The sequence below is a fragment of the Pteropus vampyrus genome, unplaced genomic scaffold (genome assembly GCF_000151845.1).
Source record: "Pteropus vampyrus isolate Shadow unplaced genomic scaffold, Pvam_2.0 Scaffold16, whole genome shotgun sequence".
NCBI lineage: Eukaryota > Metazoa > Chordata > Mammalia > Chiroptera > Pteropodidae > Pteropus > Pteropus vampyrus.
In genome coordinates this window covers 1387217-1410604 of record NW_011888797.1, presented here as the reverse complement: position 1 = coordinate 1410604, position 23388 = coordinate 1387217, and the positions used below count along the sequence as shown (strand labels likewise).

General features: G+C 37.3%; 1 protein-coding gene across 5 annotated transcripts in view; it reads right to left on the bottom strand.

Annotated features, from left to right (window-relative positions):
• The window catches only part of NR1H4 (nuclear receptor subfamily 1 group H member 4), a 65603-nt gene that overhangs the window by 14711 nt on the left and 27504 nt on the right, over positions 1-23388 (bottom strand). For 2 of the 5 annotated variants that reach the window (XM_011386658.1, XM_011386646.1), the window contains 5 exons: positions 8424-8576; positions 6388-6521; positions 4795-4893; positions 4358-4457; positions 1069-1215 (listed from right to left, as the gene is read on the bottom strand). In XM_011386658.1, coding sequence (XP_011384960.1) covers positions 1069-1215; positions 4358-4457; positions 4795-4893; positions 6388-6521; positions 8424-8576 — 633 coding nt within the window. The remainder of the gene's footprint in view (positions 1-1068; positions 1216-4357; positions 4458-4794; positions 4894-6387; positions 6522-8423; positions 8577-23388) is intronic. The other 3 variants (XM_011386664.1, XM_011386652.1, XM_011386671.1) reach the window with 2 other exon arrangements.

Here is a 23388-nt window from a genome sequence, read left to right as displayed (position 1 = left end):
CAATTTCCCCCTGTCCCCACCCCCTTCCCCTTGGCAACCTTCAGCTTGTTCTCCGTATCTGTGGGTCTGTTTCTGTTTCTGTTTTGTTTTGTTGAGACATTCTGATGTTTCTTGATCCTCCCTGTCACAGCATTACTCTATGATAAGTTAAACTGAGTTACTCATACTATGATTTTATTTGTCTCTTGGGAGGCAGTGTCGCCTAGTGGTTAAGACATATGTCTTTTGAAGTCAGACTTCCTGTCTGTCTCTGGGAAAGTTATTTATTCACTCTCCATCTCAGATTTCTTGTCTATAAAGTGGGAATAATAATAGTAGTTATTTCACATGATATTGTTAAGGATTTGATGAAATCATATATGTTATTTAGCACAGTGTCTGAAACATAATAAATGATATATAAGTGTCACCATTATTTTTTCTTATTTTTCTTTGGATAGAAATTGATGATAGATTGAGAATAGTTTCTTTGAATAGAGATTGGTAATAAACAAAACAGAAACAGACCCATAGATACAGAGAACAAGCTGAGGGGTGCTGAACGCACGTGTGTATGCACACACCCCAACCGATAACCATACCTGGAGGTTCTCATTGAATGAATCTCTTTCTGGACTGGATAATCTCAACTCCTTTATGCTATATATGTTTTTATCAGACTAACTTTACAATCTTTTAAAAATTCTTCCTGTAGCCCTTCCTCTCAGTGAATTGAAGAGAGTATTTTTGGTATTTTGCTATTGCAACAAGGATCTCTGAACGAGGCCTCTAAAAGTCCCATCTATTTAACACAATTTGTTGAGACATTCTGATGTTTCTTGATCCTCCCTGTCACAGCATTACTCTATGATAAGTTAAACTGAGTTACTCATACTATGATTTTATTTGTCTCTTGGGAGGCAGTGTCGCCTAGTGGTTAAGACATATGACTTGCATGGAGAGCCATTCTCCATGCAAGTCACAATAGGCACATACTGTTGCATAAGACAGGTGAGAGCCTTGCCTTCATGGGGTGTACAAATTCTTACTTGCAGAAACACTCTATTTACCATTAAACAAGTCACTTACCACTCTTTCGAATTCTCTCCTCCAATAGGTCAGTATGTCCAGCTGGAAGTTTCTTATTGAAAATCTCAGCTGAACGAAGGAACATAGCTTCAACGGCAGACCCTTTCAGCAAAGCAATCTGATCTTCATGGTCCAATGTCTGAAATCCTGGATGAAGACGATAATCGAATCAGTACCAAGGAGTTATAAATGCTGTGTAATAATATTTTGTCATCATTATCATCCCCATTGATAAAAAAATTTTCATAAAGTGATTTTGTAATTGTTTTAAGATTGGGTAGTTGAGACAATAAGTATCTATTGTTCTCTCCCAAATAGAAGCTGACTTTTTATCTTCATTGAATAGGATTTGATAAACAAGTTGGGCAAAAGAGGATGTCAAACCCACACCAAATATATAAATTATGATAAAGACAGGCTGGCCCAGATGAAGCAGTCCTCATAAATTAGAAGCAACCAAATGCTGTTTGAGCCATTATTTTAGTCATATCTGGTAACACAGGTTATCTCTGCAAGATGGAAGTATCTACAAGCCAGAAAAATCTATATGTGTGTCCAGAGGTTTAAAGGAATATTTGGCCAACTCAAAAATATTTATTCAATTTGGAGAATGGGTAGCATTAAAAGAAAAACTCCAATCAAGGTCATGTTGAAGTATCTTCTCTGAGCTCAGCACTGCACCATGCAGGATGTGGAAAATCAGAGAAATGTGGGCAAAAATTGATAATCTAAAGGAATATTAACCACCTGGAAGATCCAAAGTCCTTATCCAGGTGTATATGCTATAGTACTCAGCAGTCTCTGTAACCTCATTCCCTTCTTTCTTCCCCTTCACTCATTGTACTGGAGCCACACTGCCCCCTGGATGTGTTGTGAACACACAAGCCTGCTTTTGCCTCAGAGGTGAATGCTCTTCCCCAGTTATCCCTATGGCTCTCTGCTTTAAGGTGACCTTACCTAAACAGTACTCCCTAGCACTCACTAGTCCTTAACTGCTTTATTTTTATTCACAGAAATTACCATTACCTGACAAGATGTTATAGAATTATTTGTTTGATTATTTGTTAACTATCTGCCACCTCTACTGGAGGGTAAACTTCTTGGGGACAGACTTTGCCTGTTGTGTTCACTTTTGTATCCCCAGTACCAGGCACATAATTGGTATCCAAGAATTACTTCTTGAAAAATTGAATGACTGAAGGAATGAAGGAGAAACAAATACAAGCTCGGGTGTACATATGCATGCACACACCCCATGAATAGAGATAAAATAATTCCTCCAGAGTCTAAATAGCTTAGGAAAGTATTAAATAGCAATGAGAGTTAAGAGAGAGTAATGCTAAGGATCAAGAAGTAACGTCGCTATTTTGAAGAATCTAAGCGCTCCTCTGAGGGCAGGAAATAGGTCAGGTCTCCAGCACCCTGGACAGGGCCCAGCACAGGTTAAGCTCAAATGAGCCTCAGAATGGAATGATTCAACACTGCCCTTCATAAAACACTCTTTCATTATTGGTATTATATCACTATTATTACTCTTTGTAATAATGTCACTTGTACAATTATTATTAATTTTTTTTTTACCTTAAGGGTTTTTGGCTTTTTTTTTTCCCCCTTCTGTATTTTTTTTTTTTCCCTCTGCTTTACTCATTAAATACACATTAATTGTACTCTTTCCCTCCCCCAGAAACCAGGTCAGGCACTGGGAATGAAGAAGTGCGTAAGATATTGCCATTGCTTTTAGATAAGCTACCTTTATATGAGTGAGATTTTTTTTTTTGGCTTTAATTATTTCTTGGTTCAAAACCAAGTGACCATTTGAACAGAAAAATCTTTTTTTATAAACAACAAAAACATCATATTTCTCCCTTTTCAATGTCTTCTACAATTTTTACTCTTGTGTAATCTTGTTTTTGATTAAGATTGCCTTAAACTTAATTAGCATATAACAAATTAAGTTCCTCTTTTATTGTTAAAAAAATAAGAGAATATTAATTTTTCAATGATAATGAGAACTTTCTCCCCGCATTTTGTGTTTTATGTAGGCTTATATCTATTTATGATGCATCTAATAAAATAATAGCATAATGTTTGCAAAAGAAGGCAAATTAACCTGTCTAATTAAAATCATATGTCAGAAGTTACCTTCTTTAATTTAATTACAGTGTTATGCTGCTATGCAAGGTATTTATTATACTCTTGTAGACCATGGGATACTAATGTACTAATATATTTTTAAAACAATGAAAAAACTTAAACCTATTGGCTTAAATTACTTTAAAATTGTGTCTGAAAGAATTCTGGCCTGGGATATAAGAATCTTGCATTCCAGTTTTCATACTGGCACCATCAAATGACTGTGGATAAATCCCCATCCCTCGTCCCACACATGATGAACACTAGTTCATGAAATCTTATCAATTTTTGAATCTCTTTGTTTCCTGTTCTCTCTCACAGTGCTAATGTTTTATTTCAAGCCTTCTTGCCTGGACTGAAGTAGCATATTAACTGATCCTCCTTGCCTCCAGTCCCTCCCTATTCAAATCGATCTCATGCAAACCTAATAAAGCCATATCCCTATAACATAAATCACATCCCTGTATCCCCCTCCCCCCAAAAATGCCACCCAAAACTCTTTACCATCCAGGGGACAAGAATTAAATTCCTTCGTTAGGCCTATGCAGTCTGATACCAGCTTGCCTTATGTCTAACCAAGGAGACACAGACATTATGCTATAGCCACACTGAATTTTCTCTGCCATCTCTAATAATTCTATTCTTGTTCATGCCTCATTATATTTTCACAAGCAGATTTCTTAACTTGCAATGCCCCCTTTCTTCCATGCTACCTGAAACGCTCCTTTTTCTTTTAGACACAAGTCAAATATTTTTTTTTCAGAAGCCTCCCTGTCTTTCTCAGATATAATTAGTAATTACTTCCTCTCTGTTTAAAGAGAACTTTGTATATACTTTTTATTATAGCCTCTAATAACTCTCCTTGAAGGTAATAGCTAGGTACTTAATATTGAGTAGGTATCAACAAATATTTATTATTAAATAAATAAATGGATGAATGACAGCTTTACAAAGTTTCAGTGTCATAATCTATTAGTTTGGAAGAATTATTATGTGATTTTAAATATCTCATCTAGCTCTAACATTTCATGTCTATAGTAGAAACATTAAATCAGATGTGAGATGATTCCCATTTTGCAATGAAATAGAACTGCTTCTCTCAATATCACAAGAATATTGCACAATCTAGCAGAGAAGAAAGTACATGTAACAATACCTGGCAATTTTTTTGTGAATTCCACAAGAATCTGTACATGACTGGTAGCCATTTCTGTTAAAATGAGAAAATTTTCTTCTGCACTGAATTCTTCTTTTAACTAAATTTTAAGAAAAAAAAGCAGATAATTAATAAGTAGATAAAAGTATAAAGTCATATAAAATCATTAGAATAAAGAACCAGATTTAGACAATTACATTTAAAAACCCAACTTATATTTTTCAAATCCTTGGAGAGCAATTACTTTTACCAAGATAGATATGAGACTTCTTACTCATTAGTCATTTAATGCTACTAAAAGTTTAAATGTATGGCTAAAATTCTCAGCTCTAACAATTTCAAAGTAACAGACTTATATGTAAATTTCACCTCCAAGGTAGTAAAAACTCCAGAAAATTTTAACTTTAAACCCATGTATTTTCACATGTTGTACATACAATTTTATTCATTATTTCCTGAGGCATCCTCTGTTTGCTATATGAATCCATAATATAATGTAGAAGATTCTGTTGATCTGGGGTGAGTTCAGTTTTCTCCTACACTGGCAAAAAAATAAAAGGTGTTAGGGAGGGTGGTTATGTCATTTTTTTCATACATATGTGCATTTATCTGGAGTAAATTAATATCATTAATTGTTGGGGGAAAAGCCGTAAATATAGCAGGAACTATGCATTGTGTTTTAATGCATAATCACTTTCTCTGGGTCCTTAAGCAAGCCATATCATTTCACTAAATTTGTCCCAAGTTGCTCATTGTCTTATCGTAAAATAGGGAAGACAAAATATTTATTTCATGTATTTCTTAGGAATAAATAGTAGTCTGAATATGAAGCCTATTGAGCTTATTCACAGAGAAGTTAGTGGAAGTTCAAGGTTTAGTCATAACTAAGGAAAAGTTGCCATATATAAACTGGAGAATCCATTGAATAGTATTCATGTAGAGCAGGGGCTGACAAACTATAGCCTATGGACCAAATCCACCTGGTTTTATAAATCTACTGGAACTCAACCACGCTCATTTGTTTATGTATTATCTATGCTGCTTTTGCACTAAAATGGCAGAGTTGAGTAGTTATGATGGAGACTAATTAGTCAAAGTCTAAAATATCGGGCCTTTTAGAAAAAAAAAATTAGCTGAGCCCCAAAGTAGAATCATCAATCTGAACAATTTAGAAACTAAACACCTCTTTCCTCTTTACTAGCATCTTTTGAAAACTGTGAATAATTGTGTCAACTTTTTGCTTCCTTATACCAAAATGTTAAAGATGAAGCACTAAGGGAAAATAATACTTTTATATAAATTATTTTTTCTGAAATAAATACAAAATAGCATATTTGAAAAATTGAATGTGGATGAAGTTTCCTTTGTCAGTAGTATAATAAATGTTGAAAAGGGTATGGCTTGAATGATCATGGATTAGTGGTTTTTTAACTAACGGCAAATTAAAACTTCTCCCAATGCCCTGTGCATTATCACAATGTGTTTAGCTAATCATCCAAGATGCTGTTTCTCTATTTTGTCCCAAGGTGCTCAAAAGATTTCGTGAATAATTTGTGACCTCAGAGGGAAGGGCTTTTCTCTGTTGGTCCACAGATGTGCATTCACTGTTTAATCCATTGATAAAGACTAACTCACAAGCCTCTGTAGAGTCCACATCCTTCAGAGTTTGAGCCTCCTTTCTCAATGACAGAAAAAAACAGTCATAACACTCACTTTGAAAAATCCATTTTATACACTGAACTATTTCTATTGGCAACCTCTGGATAATAGGAGTGGAATGGAGCCAGGGAAAAGGAGAACTCTCACTTTTTTTTTTTTTTTTTACTTTATACACTGCTATTATTTGAATTTTTATACCAAAGTATGTATTCTTCTCTAGATTAAAAATAAAAGAAGTCCATTTAATATGCAACTGAAATGAAATTCTATGCATAGCTATAGCTCTAATTTGAAAGCCTCCCAGCCAGATTACTATATGCCTAGAAGCCCAGCTGCTGCTGGCACTGGCAGACACCACTGCTTGTCATTACCCTGCATGACTTAGTAGTTGAGGTCACTTGTCGCAAGTCACGTCCTTCACTGTTTTCATTAATGGTGTGATCTGCATGCTGCTTCACGTTTTTTCTTAGTCGTTTAGATTTACACTGAATTTCAGTTAACAAGCCTGAAAAAATAAACATAGAGACTTAGCGAGTCACAGAAAGTACTGTTGGGTGTGCGGTCGCAAGGCAGCTGACTCATAAGATCTCCTGTGCCGTTTGCCACAGAGCCAGTTCCAGCCCTTATGATGTTTTAAGATTTGACCTTGAATAAGAAATTTACCCTCTATGAGTCTTAGTTTCTTCATTTCTAAAATGGGAATAATGTCTACCTTGCCGAGCTTTGTGTAGATTAAATGTAATCGTGTCATTTTTTAAAACGAGCTTTATAAAAAGGATTTATAATGCCAAACGTTATAAAATGTAAGGTATAATGGTCAATAAAATGGTGAATGATACTCTCCCTATTGTCTAGAGGACTTTGAAAGCTAGTCTTTCAAAATAAAGTATTAATACTATTTTTCACTCGTTTACATTTAAGAAGCATATTCAATTTTACATTAAATACATAATAAGTAAATGTATTTAGTAAAAACAAATGTCAAAACCCTTCAGGAAAAATGTTAAAATCCAGTTAATTTTCAAAACTGTATAAATTATTGAGAACATAGTTAAAGATAAAAATAACTCAAGGGGACTTTGAAATTTTCTGTTGAATAATCATACAATGTCATCATTAATTTACACTTAAACAGAACTATAAAAAATAATTTAGAACAACTCTCCATATTTCCATTTAACTTTATTCTCTCAATGTTGATGAAACTAAATGCCAGGAATTCCTTAATCCAGGGAATTTAGTTTATAGGCTCATATGAAAGCTTTGCATCTGTCAGTGGATGAGTCTCCTAATATTATAGGCTCTTGTAGGTAGGATCATGAAAAATGTCTTCAGTGCTTCAGTTGGAACAAGTTCATATTTAAGTGATGAGCAACATGAACCACCCAGTATTAAAATAAGTGTTTCCACTGCAAGATTGGATTCCCGCAACAGGCCCTATTGCAGTCTCTTGTTTCATCTATGCTAAGAGAAGATTGTGATCAGCCACTATAAAATTTTCATCCACCCAGAGCTGGATTATTTACACTGGTCTATTTCCCCCGCTCTTGCATGCATTATTTCTCTGGGTCCATCCCAGTTGCCTGTACAGTTTGGGAACAATAGAACTGGAGTCACCTTCCAAAGGCTTTTATTTCATGTGGCATTCTCTCCCTGAATGTTATCATCTCCTTGGTGACATTTGTTTGTCTATTTGTCTTTTGAGGAAGAACAGGACATATCTCAAAATCTAAGTGGTCTGAAGAATTTGCAGAATGAAAAATTAATATGTTATATACTAGCATGCATTCCAAATTTTGATGAAGATTAAAGTTCCTCACAAAACCAGCAGTTAATACAGTGTCTTTTTTTTTTTTATCAGATTGAAGGACCAAATGATATTAAAACTCAGGGTAGTTAATTTCCTGTGTAAACCTATACAAATTGGTTCAGAGCTGCACTAAGGGGAAAGATTCTTATAAAATGACTTGTTTAAAACTCTATTTAGACAATTCAGAGGCAGTTATACCTTATAGAGCATTCTTAATTTTTCCCACAACTGTAAATTTTATGCTAATTAAACAATAAATAAAAAGATCAAATCAAATTGGGAGGACACTTTTAGACTGTCATTCTTTTTAGCTTATTAAAACATGTTATTTTAACTGTACATTAGTGTCACTTCCCTCCACGTATAATTTATTGCACCAATGAATAACAAAACACAGCCATTTCTTTCAGGTAAGTAAAATGCTCTTTAGCTGACAGTTTGCACAATTTCAGTGGCTCATTACCCTTTTCAAGAACTTAGATGGCATAGCACATCCCTTCTTTCATGTGTGAGAAGTACCGTTCTTATTCGATGAGTTACCTGACATCTGCTTCCTTAAGAGATTTTTAGTGGAATTTAATTGCTTGATGCGAATACCTGTATACATACATTCAGCCAACATTCCCATCTCTTTGCATTTCCTTAGTCGACACTCTTGGCACTTTCTTCGCATGTACATATCCATCACACAGTTGCCCCCATTTTTACACTTGTACACGGCGTTTTTGGTAATGCTTCTCCTGAAGAAACCTGTGGAAGAAACAGCAAAAAGTAACAAGGCTGCTAACATCATCTACTCAGAAAAACTCATTAGGATCGAGATGCCCAAGCATTTTCTCATAAACCCCTGGAGAGCACCCAGACAATCCTTGAGAGTACTGTTGGCAAAGGTACTTTCAACTGCAATATGTCATCCAGAAAGCTACTGTTTCTTTTAACTCTCAAAAATAATAAGACGCGTATGAATTGTACCCTCTCTTAGGAAGAATCTTAGTTGTTTTAAAATAGGTTACTTTTATTATATCTTCATTGAGGGACAATTATGTGCTGTTGTGCTTTAGGTACTGGTCATGCAAAGGCAAATAAGTCATCCCTACCTTCTTAGTGTCTACGGGTTGATTGAGGGCAAAGCCAGGCAAACAACCAAACGAGTGAAATGCAGCTTTCCTGGCTGTGGCTAGGGCAAAGGAGGCCGGGAGAATGGTCAGTTCTGAAGGAAGAGGTCAAACTCGGAAGTGAGTGTTTAGCTAAATCTTGGAAACGAGTTGCTGTTTACTAGGCAGACAGGGAGAGGTCACATTCAAGGTTTCATTTCGGTACTTAATACGTCCAGCTCGGTGTAATAATAAAAATGCCAACCTTGATTTAAAAGCAAACATCTCCCCTGAGAAGGTGTAGCCTCAGCTGCAGCCACCTTCCTAGAGTCCGGGAGCGGACATGACTGGCTGCCTTTCTGCTTTTCCTTTTCTCCACTTTCCACTTCTACTTTTTCTCTTCCATCTGGCTAACTATACTTCCTGAGACTTTCAGAGTCAAGGCAGAGTGGCGAATAAGGAGAGGATGGTGGGAGGTGAGGGAAGACGTGACAGGAAAGTGCTTACTTGCCTGTATTGTTAGAAGCTGACTTATGCCCAGCAAGCTTCTAAAGCTGACTTTCTTTTCTGGGTTGGGTTCCTAGAGAACTCCTCCTATTATTGGGATACTTTCTTCTGCGATTTCTTGATGAGAGGAAATAAATCTCTATTCTAGCCCATGGCTCGTATCTCCTTCAGGATCTAGGAATTTGGCAATTCATCTCTATCTTCTTGACGCCAAAGTTCCTCCATGTGACCCTCTTACTGTGGACTTAAGATAACCCCATGCCGGCTTTCTCTGGTCCCACAAACTCTGTGGGGCAGAGAAATCTCTCCCACTTATCCATAAGCAGTCGGCCACCCTTCCTTGTGCCCTTCCAACTTCTCAGGTAAAATTCAGGTGGCAGAGTCCAGTCTCCCTCGGCTGCAGGGGATACGTGTCAATCTCTTCAAGTAATCCTGTTGAAGGCCTTTTCAATGGGCCTCAGGCAGCAGGACTTCCTTAACATATATATTTTACCTGGGGAAGGAGAGACACCTTTTCCTAATTCTCCCAGAAGTACCATACTAAAGGTTCCAGTGGTGGCCCCCAGTGGTAGAAACCCGCATCCCACACTCACCCCTTTGCAGTGGGGATGTGGGATTCATAGCACACTAGTCACATACACCAAAATCCTTGCAGCAAGACTGCTTTATAATTTCCAACTCCTTCCCACTTCATCCCCTCAAAGTAGGTGAGGTATTCAATTAGATCTTGACTACCCACTGCAAGATGGGCTCACTTAGGAATGTAGTTTCTAGTATCTTCACGCCTCAGCCAAAACTGAGACAGCAGGAATCCTTCCTATTTTAACAGCCTGTTGGAATATTATTTAATATGTATTAAGCACTCATTAGCTGATGTTCTAACCACTTCATCTGCATTTAGTTATTTAATCTTCATATCAACTTTACAATAAAGATAATATTATATGTCCTCATATTATAGATGAAGAAAAAGAGGCACAGAGAGGTTAATTACACTGGCCATGATCACAGTTAATGAGTGGACTAGGAAGATTCAAACCCAGGTAGTCACCAAAGCCCATACTCTTAAGCAATACGTTTACTCTAATTGTCCCTCTTGGGTTACAAGAGAATAGAATAACTTAATATTAAGTACCTACTATCTGAAAGCTGCATTCTCTGACCTGGAAGAAACCAAGACAAGTAAGACATTACTTGTCCTCAGAGTTTCCAACTTAGTGAGAAGACAAAGCAGTAAACTCTCAGCATAATACAAGATAGAGCAATAGGATAGCGAATTAAATAATAACTTATTGGAATATAGATGAAACACGATCATTTCAGGGCCATACTAGATGCCTGCGAAGGTTGTATAGAATTTAAGGGATGGGGGGAGACAGCAATTCCATTGCAGACATAAATATGCATATTTGTTATGACGATCTTTCCAGCAGAAGTCAGTAAAAGGTTATTCTAGTAAACTAATTATAATATGGAATTTTGCAACAGTTAGAAGTCGAGTGTCTTGAGGAAAAGGCAGTATATGGCATGGGGATCACCTTTATTAATTCTGAGTTGGGGGGATCAGGGAAGAATTCATGAGGGAAGTAGAATTGGAGCTGGATCTTGGAGAATAAGTAGGATTTTGAAACATAGACTGTGGAGAAGGAAGGATGTTCTGGGAAATGAGCAAAGGAAGGGCGTTACAGTGATTTCAAGGTAGGGTGGATAATCCATCTTGATAGGAGGTTTGAGTATGGGGCTGAATTAGTGGGAGATGGGTGAAGGCACGCAGTGGGACAGAATATGGTTAAATGCCCTCGAATGCCAAGTAAAGGAGTTGAGTTTTTTATAAAATGAGTAAAACCATGAACAGGTTTTGTGTTTTGGCAGGAGGGGAGGGTATGACCTAACCTGCATGTTGGTAAGAATCCTTGGTACAAGGTAAAGAAAAGTGGAATGGGGAGACGGGAGACTGGAATCAGGAGACCAGTCGAGAAGTGATCAATGCCTGAACTTGTCGCGGGGCAGTGATAACAGGGAGGAGGAAACCAAAAAACATTCAGGAATCAATAACTAAATACGAAAGTAGAGGCTGAAGGAAAAGCTAGGGATGTCAAGGTTAAAAACGTGACGAATTTATGAATTTGTCAGTTGGCATAACTTGCACTCGGAAAGATCTTACCGTTTTCCTTCATTTACATTCAAGCACAGAAAGTCTAAAAAACAGACTGTGTGCTTTAGGATTGAAGTTGATATTAGGAGTGCAAATACCAAAATATGTATTTTAAAAGAGACTATAGACAAAAAAAAAATTTTTTTTTTAAATTTCCTGGTACCAAATCATTGAGTCAATCTATCTACTAATCTTCAGCCCCTCCTAGGAGCAATTCCATTTAAAAACCATCAAATATGAATAGCTCAGTAGTTAACAGAATGTCAACTATAACTGTAAAAAAAAAAATAGTTAACAGAAATAAAACTCCTTATTCCAAGATGAGTCAAAGGAACAGTGCATAGAAATTTCTGTAGGGTTTTTTTTCACTCTGGTATTAACTGAGAAAGAAATCATTATCATCTCAATAGCTGAATTAATTAGCTTTCACTCTGAGGTGGCAATACAATATAATCATTATATCACTTAAATATGGGTACATATACTGTATTTATACTTATGCAAATCTATCTATACACATACTCGTGCCTCTATCTGGTGAATATTGAACAATACCCATATCAGAAAAGTCATTTGAAAATGAATGGAAAGAAAATTCACTGCGGAAGAGAGGCTCCCTGGTAACAAAAAATGAGAAGACGGGCTGGCACTGCCATCTGAGGGACGTGTAGCACTAAGAGGACTCCTGAGGCGGCAGAAGCACAGCTATAGGACAATAAAATGGATTCCTCAAATATGCAGAATATTGCACACCCTGCTTTTCTGCTTCTTTCTATACATGAACCCCTATACCGTATCCTACTCTCAACTCATACACATACATGTACGTATGCACACACATGTACACACATAAACATACATGCACAGCATACACCAGACTCCAGTAACTGAAAGTAGGCTACCCATTACTTTGAAATCAATAAAATGTTGGTTGCTTAAAATTTCAAGGGTCCGCGTGCTTTTAAACAGCAACACACACACGCAGAGCTGAGCAACTAGTGATCTTCACATCCAATGTGACCCAAATGTAGTTAGCATTTAGGTCTGTCTCAAATGTCAGAAATGAGAGGGAGATCGGCACTAATAATCCCATGGACATTAAAAGGAAAACAAAGGATTATTATAAGCAACTCTATGCCTTCTCTGTCTTCTGTGTTTGTAGAGAGGGGAGATGGTTCTGTAAAAATAAACAGACTATTCAAATGACGTAAAAACAAAATGTGAAATACAAAAAGCACAAACACAATTGGTTATCAGCGGTTGCCTCTGGAGAGAAACACTTGGGGTGCAGAGGGTGGGAATGGGGGCCTTTTCCAATTATATGCCCTTTTAACAAGTTGACTTTTGCGTCAGGTGTACTCATTGCTTTGGCAAAACGTGTCTTAAGTGATAAAGTCATCTAAATGAGCTGACAGCAAAAGTCCACTGACGACTTCACCCCTACTGTATCATTTGAGACGATGAAGGGAGAGGTAACAGTGCTGTCCATGAGCTTGGCTTTGCACATTGTTAGGAGCCATTGAAACTCCTAGGTAGGTATACTCCCAGGAAATGGAGGCTTAATTAATTAATCACTAGAAAAAGAGATAGTTTTGAAGATAGTATATGATCCAAATTATTAGGCTGGATGAACAGAAGAATAATGATGATAAATTAATAAAAATTAATCAACAAAATAACAATAGCTAATGCTTGTGGGCACTCAAGTGTGTCTGGTACACAGTTAGATATTTTTAAAACAATGTTTCATTTTTCCCTCGCAAAAACCAAATGGTAATAGTAATAATAGCAGACATTTATTGAGAGTTTACTATTGGCAAGTACCATGTTAATTGCTTTACACACATTACCTTATTTAATCCTCTTGACAACCCTTAGATATCCATCTCAAAGGGTTGTCCTGAAGATTAAGTGTTAGTACATCTCAAGCCTTCAGATAAATTCTTCATATAATAATCACTTGATATATGTTCTCTCTCTCTCTCATCTATCTATCTATCTATCTATCTATCTATCTATCTATCTATCTATCTATCTAACTATTTATCTATCATCTATCTATATCTAATCTATGTATCTATCATCTATCTAACTTATTTATCTTTATCATTATCATCTTCTTCTTCATCATCACCATCATCATCTCACCTTCCTCATCACCTTTATTGTTATCTTCATTTTGCAGGTGAGGAGTCTGAAGCCCAGACATGTTAAATAACCTGGAACAGCTGAGAAGAAAATCAGTGGGCTTGGAATCTACGATGACTGCCTTCAGAATCCTACTGTTCCCATGATTTTTTTCTTTCCTTTTTTTTTAAATTTTAATTAGTTTCAAGTATATAGTACATTGGTTAGACATCTATATAGTTCGTAAAATGGTCCCTCCCCAATTGCTCCCTCCCTCCCCTGACCCTCCGCCTAGCCAACATACTCATTCTAATTGCATTTCTTATGCCGTGCTCCCAATCCCCGTGTCCATCCATCGGCTACTAATTTGTACTGCTTTAACCCTTCACCCCATTCTCCCAACCCCCCAAATTTCCCTCCCCTCTGTCCACCAAATTGTCCACTACATTTGTGAGTTTGTTATTACTTTGTTCTTTTTATTGCTTAGATTCTGCATATAAGTGAAATCATATACTATTTATCTTTCTCAGTCTGACTTAAATACCTTCTAGGTCCATCAAAGCAATATGTTTTTCCATCTCCTTCCTTTTAGTCTGTGTCTTTTAATCTGAAGTGAGTCTTTTATAGGCAACTTGTAGGGGTCTTGTTTTCCTTTCATTCATCCATTCTTTTAGTTGGAGCACTTAATTCTTTTCCATTTGAGGTACTTATTGATAGGAATGTAGTTGTTACCAATCTTTATTCCTGTTTTTAATACATGTTTCTTCTTCTTAAAGAAGTCCCTCCGACATTTTCTGTAATACTGGCTTGATGGTGAAAAATTCCTTCAGCTTATTTTTGTCTGGAAATCTCTTTATCTGTCCTTCAGCTCTAAATGATAGCTTTGCTGGATAAATTATTCTTGGTTGTATATCCTGGGTGTTCATCCTGTTGAATATTTTTTGCCAACCCCTTCTTTCCTGCGTAATTTCTTTTGAGAAATCAGCTGCCAGTCTTATGAGTTTTTCCTTAAAAGTAACTATCTGTTTTTCTCTTGCTGCTTTTAATATTCTTTCTTTGTATTTAACCTTTGGCATTTTAATGATGATGTGTCTTAGTGTGGGCCTCTTTGAATCCCTGATTTTTTGGAATTCTCTGAGCTTCCTGAGGTTTTATGTCCATTTCCTTCACCAGGTTAGGGGAGTTTTCCATCCTTATTTCTTCAAACAGCTGTTCAACATCTTGATTTTCTTCAGTTACACCAATCAGATGAATATTTGGACTCTTAACAGAGTCCCATATGCTCCTTAAATTATTTTTATAGTCTTGGCATCTTATTTCTTGCCATTCTGATTGAGTGTCCTTAGCTTTCCCATCTTCTAGATAGGACATTTGATCCTTTTCTTTATTCATTCTGTTTATTCCTTTGTTTATTCCATTTAACATACCTCTCTTCTCAGATAATGTGTTCTTCATTTCATGCTGGTTCCCTTTTATAATTTCCATTTCCATTTTTTATCCTTTTTATCTTTGTTGAAGTTCTCACTGAATTTATCTACACTTTCCAAAAGTTCATTGAGCATCTTTATAACCAGTGTTTTGAACTCTGCATCTGTTAGATTACTTGACTCCCTTATATCTAGATCTCTGTTCTGTTCTCTCATATGGTTTCTGCTTCTTTGTCTTCCCATTTTGGCTGTCTTTCTGTGTCTGTTTCTACATACTAAGCAAAGCTCCTAAGTCTCCCGATCTTATTAGTGTGGATTTGTGAAGTAGGTGTTCACTGGCACAGTCCTGAGAGGGCTTCAGCTGCAGGCCAAACTTAGCCCAAGCCTCTGCCCCTCCGAGGCCACCTATTAAGATTCAGCAAGCAATCCACAGATGCTGTGTTTATAGCAAAAGGCCATGCCACAAACCAAGGCCAGCTGCCTCCAATGTGAGTCTAGGCACTGCTCAGCAAGGAGCACCTGACTCGCTGAGGATATACCTGGATGTGGCTTGGGTGGGGCTGCAAGTTGGGGAAAGTGGGGTTTCAAGGAATTCTCTGGGCGGAGTGACCTATGTTATCCAGTTTGATGACCTCGTAGCTATGGTGGCACTGTGTCCATGCACTTGGAGGGGGAGGGCTTGATAGGGAACAATGGATACCGCCAGCACTTCCATACTGAGCAAGTCTCGCCTCAACCCTCACACCGACAATATCTCCCTGTAAGTCCCTCGTGCCCCCTGCATGCAGCCAATTGTGTGTGTGTGTGTGTGTGTGTGTGTGTGTGTGTGTGTGTGTGTGTGGTGCTCAGAGCGAGCAGGTCCATCACCACAAAAATCCGCTCACGGACACAAACCCTTTAAGAGGCGTCTGCCGTTGCCACAGCCTCCGTCTCACTCAGCTGCTCAGAACCGGGCAGCCCCGCATTCTCGCCCCGTCCTACCTTCTCCTGTTGCAGGGTGATTTCTTGGATTTCTCCTTAGTTGTATGGCTTGTTCATCAAGATCCCAGATGATTTTTCCTTGCTGCTGCTCCTTGTTTCAGCCACAACTTTGATTTGATCACCAGAGGGATGAACAGAGCCTCTTTCATCTATGCCATGTTGGTTCTTCCCCTGTTCCCATGATTTTTATAACACACTACAAAAGCTTTCCACTGCACTGAAATTGTTTAAACTGCACCCTTTGCATCATACTCTAAGATAATTTAACCTATAGAGATCATTAAGACCATTATTAAATTTTATAAAATCGTATGTCAAAATCAAATAGAATTTTAGGAAGTTTGTGAGTCACTGCACCTTAGCCGTGACCCATAAACAAAGGGCTCATTGAAAACACTATTTGATACACTAGAAAAGTTTCAATAATTCTGTAATATTTTCTAAAATTTCAGAACTAACTAAAATGCTGGTTCACTAGCTTCTACAAAAATACGTTCAAAACAACAATAGGCCACCCACTTACTCATAAAATGTTTTTTTTAGAATTCTACCATTCTCTTACTGAAAGGTGTAGATTCTCCTGGCCTGGAGAAGAATGTGACTGACACTGACCTATTCAGAAATGCGACCATTTGAAATTTCCAGTCAGATGCAGATAAGTTTTGTTTGTTGAGGTTTGAAGTTTGAATCAAAATTCATTCAGACGTTAGCGTATTTCCATATGCTCCACTGATAACCAAGGGGGAAAGGAAGCTCTTGATTTAATCTAATGAGCAAATGGCAGTCATTGTCACTTTGCATTATGCTTGTGTTCTGCAGTGATTTTAAAAAAATCAAAATTTCTCTCGATACCTAAATGTCTACAAGAAATAAAATAGAAAAACCATTTCTAACAAAAACAGATATAGAGACCAATGAAAACCAGAAGTTTAACCATAATCTTTGTTTTATTTTTAAGTTAAAAAAAATTGTGTGTGTGTGTGTGTGTGTGTGTGTGTGTGTGTGTGTGTGTGTGTAGTATCACAGGTCTTACAAACCTCCAGTGAAATCCTAAAGCAAGAGAGCTGCCAGGATCTTTATATATAAAAATCTAATTTAATCCTCAATATGACCCTGTGAAAGGGATATTATCCTTATTTTGTAGATTGGAAGATCAGAGAAGTTAAATATTTTGCAATCTAAAAATTGGCTAGCTAGATATCCACTGGACTTCCCTCTATTCTGGTGTGCATCCTCTACTACAAAGACCGGAAAGTTGAACCCAATCTTTCCCAGACTCTCTTGCAGCTAACATTGTGGATGTAATTTTAAGCTCTGCCAAACAGATACCCTTGTAAAACATTTGGAATGTAGACGTGAAGCAAGAGCTGTCCTTCTGCTGCTTCTGTTCTTGCTGCTGGCAAGAGGATCGTGGTGTTTTGCTGTGGTAGCATCTTGGTTTCCAGTCACTAGCTTTGAGGGCATGGAGAGGCAAGACATGGGACATTCATTATTTGTTTGTACAAAGTTAGCAGGCAAGCCACAGCTCTGGAGACAGTAATTGTGGTGAAGGCAGCTTTCTGATTCCTAGATGGTGGCTAAGGTGGCAATTCCTGGAGCCAACAGTTCTTGTAGCTTTCTGATTCCCCATCTTCCTGAATAGCAATTGTCCTGGTAGCCCAGTTCTGCAGGATGGCTCTGAGCATCCTCCTCGAGGCTCAGCATAGAACTTGCTCCTTTACCCTTCCAGTTTCTCCTGTACTAATTCCTTTCTGCCTGAAATTTTGGTTTATTTCACTGAACACTAACTGATATAATAAGTATCTTGCTTACTTGGCCAAGAAATACTGAGCCCAAATTCAATGCATGCCTGCCAAACCCCAAAGTCCACATTCCGTTTGATGGAAAGTCACGGAGTGAGATTTGTTTTGCATCTCATAAGCGCAGATATCCTAGGGGTGTGCAGTAGGGGGCCCAAGCTGGCCAAGCTACTGGGCCTGCTTTGCATGAGGCCCCGGTTCTTTCACTTGTATGTTGCCCTATTCTGTACGCCTCTTCCCTATTCACCAAGCTAAGACAACTTTCATTTGTTTTCTTAAGAGAACATATACAAAGCACAAAGGAGTCAATTATTGGCTTTTCAGTCACCGAATCCTAACTTCCAAGATCCCAGACACCTAATTGCCCCAAGTTGGGAGAGGCAGGCAATCAAAGAGGAAATGAAAAGAGCTAAGACATATTAAGTACTGGGGAAGGCCCTGAGCTCTGTCCCTCCCACCCTCCCCTCATCCCCAGACTGAGTTTTCGGATGGGTGCTTTGAAAGATTATAGAAATTCCACATCATTCAGTAACCCTAGAGCAGAGGGATTCTTGCGCCCTTTCCTGTGGAGAGCTTGGAGAGGCCCTCGAGGTTCCCAGCACCCCGAGTGGCATAGGAGCAGATGAAATGGCTGCACGGTTTCTCTGAACAGCCAAGCATTCCAGCACACCACTGGGGAAGCATCAGGAACCCACCCACCTGAGCTTCCAGGAAGCAGGTGGGCCAGACAGGAAGGAGGAGTGTGCCAAGAACCCCAGGATGGAGCCTCAGAGCCCTTTCCCACTGGTGACCGAAAACCAGCTAGAACGACCCCCAACAGATGTCAGACTGTGTTAATAGCACTGAGAACAAGAGCCCCACTCCCAGTGCCCAGTCCCTCCACAAGGCACATAATCCTGAAACCTGGATGAAACTCCAGAAAAAAGGTTGTTTGTTATGGGGTTTTGGGGGGAGGGGAGCAGAATAATTCTGAATTGATTGAAATAAAGTTTCCACCAGGGCTTGAAGTTGAATTAAATCCCATTATACAGAATAAGTTTATATTTCTCATGCATGGGCCCAGTGCACATTACACAGCTTCCAGTTAATTTTGACTCTCAAGTATCTAAAACAGGGGTCAGAAAACTACAGCTGGGCCATTGGGCCAAATTCAGCTACTTGTCTGATTTTTTAAAAAATTTTCCTTCCTATTTTTGAGGCTAAGTAAAGCCACAGCCATGCCCCTTCTTTGCATGGCTGTGTATGCCAAGTCGTATAGTTGCAAGAGACCACTACTGTGCAAAGCCTAAAATATTTACTATCTATCTCTTTAAAGGAAAAAAAATTGCCAGCTCCTGGTGTAGAGCATGGGCTCTGCCTGGCTCCATCTCATCCCCTCCCTTGTACTCTGGGCCTTTTCTGCCATGATGCAGGCAAAGTCTTAAATCAAAATCAATGAAAAAGTTCTGCCTATCTCTGCTCTTAAAAACACGTCTACTTCTGGAGCCAGCTTTTCTTTCCTGAACTCCCCCAACATCGGTTCTCTTTTGACCATTTTTCTGTCCCCTTGTCTCCTGTGACCTTGCACTTCCCTGGTAGCCTCCTACCTCTGACTTCTATTCTATATCCTTTATGGGCCTCTCTTTCCCTGTCCACCTTTAAAGTTGGTGTTTTTTAGAGTCGTCTGTGTACACTGGTCTCATTTCACCCTGCCATGCCCCCCGAATTCTTCCCAGGAAAACCAGGTTTCACTATAGCCTTCACTGCTAAGGAGATAAGCCTGTTCAGGTTACTGACTTTAGGGGTTTATTCCCTTGGCTTGCACAAACCAATACTTCAACATCTAAATGAGTAATTGATTGTCTTCCTTTGGCTACCAAATTAGTCAATATTAGCCTTGAGTAAATAGCTTAAAGAGTAGAATGATCACTTAGCGGGTAAGCTAGTGGTTAATAATAGAGGCTCTGGAGTTAGATTTATAAGCTGTAGATTTGAAGCTCTACCTCTTATTAGCTGTGAAGCCTTGAGTAAGTTGATTAACCTCTTATGCTTCATTTTATTCATCTACAAAATGGGATAAGGTATGAGAATTAATAAGTTTACTACTGAAGTGTAATAAATACATCATATAAGCTATTAGCACTGGCCTTCAATCTCAGTTTCTGTTTAAAACAATATTCTTATTCCTCAGCTTTAAAATAAGCACAGTAATACCCACTGCCACAGTTGCTGTAGGACCTGAGAAAATGTAACTCTGAATGTCATTGGCGCTGAAATTTGTAGGTTCAAAAGTATTAATAATGGGACTTTTCTTTTAAATCAGATTTTCAGAATAAACTATGCATGTTCCTTTTTATTTCTCTCCAAGCAGGAAACATGACTTAGATTAGACTTTGTGTGTTTCTAGTCTAAGCTTCTAGTCTACATTTTTATCTACTGAACTTTCTTTTTAATGACCTAATGGAAAACAGCATCCCAACCCTCGAGAATTTCACAATCACAATGCACAACCAAGCTGCTTAGCCAGATGAGTTGCCTCTAGTGCCTTCTAGAGATGATTTACACCAGTAGTTCTCAAACTTTTGCAAGGAGGGCTTGCTAAATCACAGGTTCTTGGGACCCAAACTCATACATTCTGATTCAGTAGGTCTGGAGTAGGGTCCTTAAATTTGTATTTCCTACAACTCCCCAAGGGATACTAAACTGATACCTCTGGACCAGGGACCACACCTGAAGTAGCACTGGTCCACACAGACAACTTAGAAAAGTTTTTGGGAATAAGTCAATATAAAATAGAATAATTCTTGCCAAACAACTGATAATGAGTTGGGCATCAACATTTATCAAGACAAGCGGAAAATAGTCACACTGCCATAAAACCCTATGTTAATAGATTCTAAGACCATAACAATAATAATAGGCAACTATTGAGTTTTGACTACATACGAGATTCTTTCTAAGTCCTTTGCACATATTAAATTTATTTTTATATTTTTTATGTATGTATTTAAAAATTAATAATAGCATTTTCTGGATCATCTCTATGACCGCCATATATTGCCATTTAAACTAAATGCCCTCATTTTTGTTTATGCCCATGATCTCATTAACAGAAGTGGTATGATTTATTTGTCAAAGCTGTGAAAAAGTGGCAGAGATAATCTTAATATGCATAAGATTTACTCAGTTTAGGGATGGCCAAATGGAGCTCTAGGTGAAACGAGGTTTAGATGAACAAATTGCTTGATCAGAAAAAAGCAGTGGGGAACTGAGGCCTCACATGACATGCAGTATAGGCATAGCAAACCCAAAAGAAACTGTGCTTTAGTCACATTTTGAGCAACAAAACCGCATAATCTAAATAGTCTATTATTTTCTTGATTTTATATATTTGTTCGTATTTAATTTTATGAACTCATTTTGCTTTTGTTGATGTATTATTACATTGTACACTTGAAACATATAATTTTATTAACCAATGTCACCCCAATAAATTTTATTTTAAAAAAACAGCATAAGAATTTAATAAAAGCAATTCGAGTCAACATTAGAAACATGGCCCACTTTGAGAAAGCTCCGTATATAACTTAAGTTTGAGAAACTCTGTGTTATAATAGTATTTTAACTGAATAGTCTATACCAGTGGTTCCCAATGGGGCAATTTTGCTCCATAGGGGACATTTAGCAATGTCTCCTGTAATTTTTGGTTGTCACAACTAGGGGGTTGATAATGGTATTTAGTAAGTAGAAGCCAGGGATGCTGCTAAACAACTCACAATGTATATAAGACATTCCCCTATAACAAAGAGTTATCTGGCCCAAAATGTCAATAGCACTGTGCTTCAGAAACCTGGGTCTAACTTTCTCTTTCATCAATTCACAGCAACAGGAGGGGCAAGATGAACTATAGATATTTTTTACTTATGAAATTTACAAACTACAAGGTCAAAATACAAGACAAACAGACATGAAATAATTAAAACATTATAAACTGTGGATTCAGAGTAACAACAGCCAGTTTTTCACTAGAGCTACTACAAAGCTCTTTTTCTTTCATGTAGGTCAGCAGTTTATTTTTCAAAACTCCATGTAGAATTTTATTTTTATTTTAATCCAACTTTCAAGCTGGTCATTTTTAAACTGTTTTATTTTTCTAACCAATTAGCAATCTCTCCCTGCTTTATCTCAACTCTTTTCTTAATTGTCACATAAGCGGATTTCTACCTCCATCACTCTGCCTCAAGAAAAAATTGTCACCAAATATGGAGGTTGAAGTATAATATTTATTTTTATTATTTGGAGTTATGAAAGAATTAAATATTGTAAAAGATTGTGAATGTATTTTTACAACGTAGAGTTACATATACCAACTACCAGTGATGAACATGGATTTTCATTATGTCATTCAAAAAACATTCATTCCATAATTACTATGTACCAGGCACTGTGTGGGATGCTATGGGGAGTGATAGAGCTAAAAAAGACATAATCTATCGCCTCAAAGAATTTATAAGTTATTTTTTTACCTGTAAAAACTTGACTCTCCACAAAAAGTATAAGGATATTTTGTAGACCGTAAATGAGCTCTTTTAAGTTTTCTTTCTAGATGTGTTTTAATTTTTAAATTCTGAGCATAAACACTACTTAATTTTTAAAAAATCTAATGAAATCACACCAAGTTTTTAAGAGGTGACTAGTGTAGTTTTACATAATCTGATCATTTGCACTTTCAAAGGTTTGAAACATCCTCGAGCCATTCTTATGTGACTGTTTATTTTTATGGCAATCTTTGGCATCTGGAAACCCGAATTTGGCATACCATTCAACAGATTCTGCTCAAGGGCAGTTCTTATTCAGCCGTAGAAGTTAGCAGAGTGCCTAACACACAGTAGCATTCCATAAATACTTGTCAAATGAAGAAATACAAAGATAAATAGGTTAACCTTCTAGTCCACTCCGTCCTTTTTTCTGAAATTTTATGAACTTATTATCTGTGCCTTTACTGGGAAAGTAATCATATAGGACTTTATATGGAGTCATTGTCGTATTTCATGTGTTGTATTTTATCCATTCTAAATGGATTGTAATTTCATTGATTCTCACACAGCATCTCTCATATATCTATGTTCTCATTAAATGAAATATTTGTTGAATATAAGCTATTATTACTTCTTTCTTTCCCTTTGATTTTTTTCCTCTGTTTCTCAATTAACTAAAGTAAGTGAAAATGTATTTTTAAATATCCTTTTAATAAAGTCTTATTCTCCTTGATCTTAATTTAAAAGAGATATAAGTTCAAGTTTTTCTTTCTTTAAAAACTAAAAAATTAAAAAAAAACCCACAATCATAAATTTATTTTAACTGTGTATAAGGTTATAAATAGAAAAAAGGTTACTTATACCTAAACTAAATATTCTAACTAGCATTTCCTAGAGGTCTATGACATCCCAACAAAGGTGAATAGACAGGAAGAGGTACAGGCAGAGAAGGAGA